Raw genomic sequence first — 5,949 nt, forward strand, 5'->3', positions numbered from 1 at the left:
CCATGCACCACTTGTGACGACCTCTTATTTGGGGAGGTCTGGTTTGCCTTTAAAAGTTCTTATGTTTTTACTCTATAGGGTATTTTCGCCGCCACCAGGGAAATTTAAGACTTTCCCAGCCTCTTACTATAATATATTTCTTCTTCTGGTTTGGTAATGTGGCCAGGGTCTAGGCATTCATGAAGGACTATGTGTTATTTCCTGAGGAATTTCGTTCAGAACTGTTATCTTAAATAAAAGTAGATTTATTTGCTGTTTCACACACTTTTCTCTTCACTGACAGGGCTCTGGGCATGTCACTATGTAACAATAGTTTCCTTTAGCCATATATGGTCACTGTTTCTTTATGCTTTAACTTTTCTTAACACACACCAGACTTCTCTCTTATGTTTCACACAGGAACCGTCTCACACAGAGACCTCAGGACAAAACTAATATATTAACTGCTTTTGTACAGCACTCTCTGCTGTCTGACTAACTGTTTTACTCCGAACTAAGCAACCCACACAGGGAAGCCTCTTCTTATCTGTTTAACTGTACTGTCTAACTGTATCTCCACTCTGTAACTCAGAACTCTCTAACTGTCATCCTTAACTGTAACTCTTGACTGACATATCCGTTCATCCACACAGCATTCATTCCAAAACCCCTCCCCCTCTCTGTCACTCACCAATCATCTCACTTCCCTGAGTTCAGCATCCTAGTCTGCCATACATCCATACAAACCACTTTTAAAGACACACACACAATAAAACCTGGAATCGTTACAAGGTCATTATTGACAGAACAGATACTAAAGCTTCACATGGTACATAATAACAGTCATGCAGTCATGGCATGGGTATCATGCTCTTTCACGACAATAAATGCCCTGAGTCCTGGACAGCTCAGGCTAGCCCTGTCTTGTCAGATCTCGGAAGGAAAGCAGAGTTGGCCTGGGCTAGCGTTTGGATGGGCAACCTCCAAGGAATACCAGGGTCCTGACGTAGAGGCAGGCAATGGCAAACCACCTCTGAAACATCTCTTGCCTTAAAAAACAAGTCTAGCTCACCACCTAGTGGTGCATAACATAAAAAGAGCTAAAACTTCTGGCTGCCAGACAATTGTAGGATCTCCTGGCTACACGACACACACTGTCATACGATAATTATTATTGCTACAATAAATGTTCATATTAAGCATCTCTCTCCTTTACTCTTAACCCCCATTTTGTTTTCCACCCTCAAAGTCAGGACTTGCTGATACATTTCTATACTAAGCAGCAGGCATTCACTGAAGTATTACATTCCTTCTTTTACAGATTGCAGGGTTGTTTTTTTCCTATTATTTCCCCCACCTGGTTTTCAGTCTTACTGTGTTAAATCTGAGCTTCTGCCTAGTCCTCTTTTAACTTATTAGGAGATACTTGCTTTATGACTCAAGCACAGGTTTAACGAATGACAGAATAGTCAACACAACACTTATGAAAGCTGCAAACGGCCGTTTGGGCAACTTAAAAAAAAAAAATCAAAGTCCACAGTAACCAGATATATTCAGGACCAAAACAGAGTCTGAGTAGCCAGCAACTTTTTAAAAACTATTTGGTAGGATTATAAGTGTGTGTGTGTGGGGGGGGAGTTGGAGGAAGAGGCTGCTAGGCAAGATGGAAAACACTATAAGCCAGTCTCTCAATTGTGTGAGCAGTGACACATCATCATAAAGACTGTAATGGTTCCACTATACTTCAACAATGTCATTAGACTAAGAATGCAAGTAGTTCCATGAGAACTACAAAGATAGATAAATGGCATAAAAAACTTCCGTCCAAAGTATTATGTCACATATTATGTTGAAAAAATACATTTGTTCTTAAGTAGTATGTTCAAGCAATCGTGTAGGCTTCAAGTTAACACGGTTGTGTGCAACTCCTACACCTGTCCTTTAGCCATAAGATAAATTAGCTGCAGAAAATCAAGGAATATTTTGAAATCACTAAAATAAATATCTCAGAATTTTCTCAGCCCTACAATTGGCTCATAACTTTGAGAAGATGGCAAATCACCCCTGTATTCTATGCAAGCCGATATGGAACTACAACCATCCTATTATATCACATCCTCTTATACCACAGTTGCAATTACCCCCACACATTAAACTCCTCAGTGGCATAATCCCCAATGAAAAAGGGTGGGAAAATCCACCAGACATAAGATTTCTTGCTAGGTGTATGACAGAATGGTTAAAGGGCATGGGCAGACTTCCCTGAACAAACAAGACTAACACAGAGCAGCTTGTTTGTCAGAAGGCATTTGAAGAATAAAACCTGTTATTGGGACACCATTGCAGGTTAGTGAAGCACCATATGGTGTGCTTTACTTCTTGGTAATGTAAGATGCCACTAATCACCAACCTTGGGAAAGCAACACAATACTGATGCACAGCATTAAACAAGGTCTGTAACAGCCCCTAGGATCTATAGAACTCTGGAAACATGTTGAAACACATGCACTGCTTAAGTTAAAGCATCAGAAAGGACACAAATCCTACCTAATAATTCCAAAAGAAAGGCTTATAACTTTATTAGACCATAGTTATGTCATTAACCATGCTTTGTTTTGCGTAACAAAGGCTAAGGTAGAGAAGGCACTTAGAATAACACACCTACAGTGGTCTGTTGCACTGAAGACATACACATAACATTTTTGCACTCTGAGGTATGTCAAAGTTTAGAAATACTACTTGCATGTATATGCAGCAATGGGTGGAGATGTCATGTTCTAGTATAAGATCAGAAAAATAAGAGAAGGTGCACCCTCATGTATAAGTGACAGAAATTTGTAAGTACCAACTCCATAAGGGAAAGGGGGTATTGGGACTACTCAACAAATTCTAAAACTATTCTGCTATCCTTAAAGTCACATTTTTCCAAGCAGCTGCTGAGTCACCTCTGTAGGTCACCTCACACAATGGAGGCACTATATAAAAAGATATCAGCAGAAACAGTAATGGCACAATGGACCTGCATTCGTAAGGCCATTGCCCCAAAGATGAAAAGGCATACCAACAAAGCGATTAGTTGGGTTAGGACTCTCTAAGGTATGACACGGCTAAGACTTGTACCTTCAGGCTTTCTGCCACCATCCTACACACCAGAGAACAACACAAAAGTGCCCCTGATGCCATGCCCTAACCCAGATCATTTCTGTGAGCAACCACCTTCTCTCCCACAGATCAGCTGACTACAGGTTTACATGGCCAACGTTTTTAATAGATCGTCCTCATTTCCCTTGTCCGCCTGTGTGGTTTAAACTGCAAGATGAAATTAGTGGGTACTTAATGCAGCAGCAGTGTGAAGACATAAATACGAAGATATTGGAGGAAGGGAGACTCCTACAGACATCTACCTGCCTGATAGGTAACTTATACAAAAGGAAGTGAAGAAATGGGTCCAATGTCAGATATGCCTGCTTCTTCATCCCCCAACCTCTCCTTCCACCAGGTTGTCATGGCTCGCTTCTGAAGGCGGACAGGCTCCTCTGCAAACACTCCTCCGACCTGTAAAGCCCAGTCTCTAATTCCAGGTGCGTAGCGGACTCGATGGTGAGGACGCTGCACTCTGCATATGCTCGCAGGTGCCCTCGCCCATAACCTAATGTGCTCTAGAACCGAACTCCGGTTTTTCAAAACAAGTCACAGCCTCGCAGCTCCTTCCCCACCACGCTCTGCCGACTGGTACTTACTGCCCGAGTGCACCCAGAAAGGCACAGACCCGTCTGCCTGCACCAAATGCGGCCCCTTGAAACTGTATTTATACTCGAACCGCCGGTGAGGCAAAGGAGGCCCCTTTTCCGCTTGGCCGGTGGCGTCTGTGGCGTGAAGCAAGCGGCTGCCCAGGCAGAAGAGCACCAACAGGCTCCCTTTCGGCACCCAGACCGCCGCCATCTTGGACTCTGCTGCATGCAACCCGGCTCAGCCAACAGGGCGCTACCTGATTGGCCGAGAGGACGGGAAGGAGGGGCCGGTCCGCGGGCAAAGGGCAAAGAGCGGAACGACTTGTGAGAGGGGGCGTGGCCGGATTGTTTCCGCCCCTCCGCTCAGCCCGGCCCACAAGACTGAGGAAATGTACGTTGGAAGGAGAGCCTCGGAGCCGTTATTTCAGCGATCGCCCCGCCCACAGCTTCCCCGCGCCTTTAAAAGCGACTGGATAGTCTCCTGTCGGTCACTTCAGACTTGTGGGGGCGCGTTTGTTGTGGGGACGGCAGAGCTGTAATTCGTTATGGGGTTTCTCGGGCAGAAGCATAACCGAAGCCAGTCACAATATTTGATCAGTCTGATTAATTCAGTCAAAGAATATGATATAGGAGGAATTCGTCTTAGAAGAATTGGGGTCGATATCTGTGGAAAACTCCAAAAGTAATTTCATGGCTTCTAGTGAAGGAAATACTCCCATTGATTATTAGTAATCGCGTTTAGGTGAATGTGTGCTGTTTTGGAGAGAGTGGTTCTATATTGTGTACATATCATTTAAAATTAACCTCATATTTCATCTTTAAAGGGATGCTCAAGGCAGCTTATAGCATAATTGAAAAATATTAACACTATTATTATTGGAGCCAGTGTGGTGTAGTGGTTAAGAGTGTTGGACCAGTATCTGGAAGATGCAGTCCTTACTTGTGCCATAGAAGCTCACTGGATGAACTTGGACCAGTCACACTTTCTCAGCCTAACCTACTTCACAGAGCTGTTCTGAAGATAAAATAAAAGAGGAGAAAGATGTACACTGCTTTATGTTCCTATTGGGGAGACAGGTGGTGTATAAAGGAATTAAATAAAACCATGCAAAAATCAAACCGTTACAGGCATTAAAAAAACCCCAGAATATTCTTTCTGAGAAGCCAAAAACTACAAAACTGAAAAATCGACGTGATAAAGCAACAAGACTGGAAGTAAGACTTGATGGAAATAGAATCTAGAAGGCAGACAAAAAGTGATCAAATAGAGGTCAAAATTTCAGACAAGGCAGCAGAATTTTCAAGAAAGGGCAACATGGAAGACAATGCAAACTTTGATCAGTAAATTTAAGATGTGGTAAATATTGTAAAATCATTAAAAATAATAAATATGTATTTACCTGGCACTTGAAGACTGGCAGATTGTGTATGTGTGGGAGGGTGAGTTCCATGGTGTCGGCACTACCACAAAAAAGCCTTGTTTTGGGTGCATGGTACTGCTTCTGTTTCACAAAAGCAGGCCTCTGATGAAAATCATACCTGACACATATAGGAGAAGATGATTTTTCATGTTCCCTGGGCCAAAACCATGCAGAACTGTTCTGAACTGCACTCAAGCAGACTAGAAACTTGTGCAGTTCTCTCAGCCCTGGCACGATCTAGCTAACATAATAACCATCACAGAAATCTGGCAAGTCATATTCTGAACCAGTGTACACTTCTAAGCAGTCTTCATAGCCAGCCCTACATAAAGCAAATTGCACTGGATGTAATCAGTGCATAGATAACAGTGGCCACGCACCTTCCTGAGGTCACCCTGTTTTGCCCACACATAAAACAATGAGGGAAGAAACAAAGGAAACAGCACCATGACCTTTAAGAACCCCGTGTCTTCTACACTGCTGGTATCTTCACAGCTGGAGGTTCAGTTCTCTTAGAAAAAATGGCAAGTAAGGTCCCTCTGCAGCGCGGCGCGAGCAGTCACACAGGAGTTTGCTCCTTGGTGGAATAAAACACAATTAGAATCTATAATAAAGATAAGACTGGTTTTAATGACAAACTAATTGAATTAGAAAAAACTCTTGTATTTTCGGATGATTTATTTATTATTTAGATTTTTATCCCGCCCTCCCCGTAGGCTCAGGGCGGCTTACAAGGCATATTGCCGATGTAATACAACAATAAAACATTAAAAATATTAAATAATATCAAATATTAAAACATCATACATACAAACAGT

At 42.6% G+C, this 5,949-nt stretch overlaps 1 protein-coding gene across 2 annotated transcripts in view; it reads right to left on the reverse strand.

The window, feature by feature from the left end:
• The window catches only part of LMAN1 (lectin, mannose-binding, 1), a 37,612-nt gene extending 33,685 nt beyond the window's left edge, over positions 1-3,927 (reverse strand). For both annotated transcript variants that reach the window (XM_015405849.1, XM_015405848.1), the window contains exon 1: positions 3,720-3,927. In XM_015405849.1, the coding sequence (XP_015261335.1) occupies positions 3,720-3,921 (202 nt within the window). In that variant the 5' untranslated portion in view covers positions 3,922-3,927. The remainder of the gene's footprint in view (positions 1-3,719) is intronic.
• Positions 3,928-5,949: the final 2,022 nt, after the last annotated feature.

The sequence above is a fragment of the Gekko japonicus genome, unplaced genomic scaffold (assembly GCF_001447785.1).
Source record: "Gekko japonicus isolate JY-2015 unplaced genomic scaffold, Gekko_japonicus_V1.1 scaffold201, whole genome shotgun sequence".
NCBI classification, from domain to species: Eukaryota; Metazoa; Chordata; class Lepidosauria; order Squamata; family Gekkonidae; genus Gekko; species Gekko japonicus.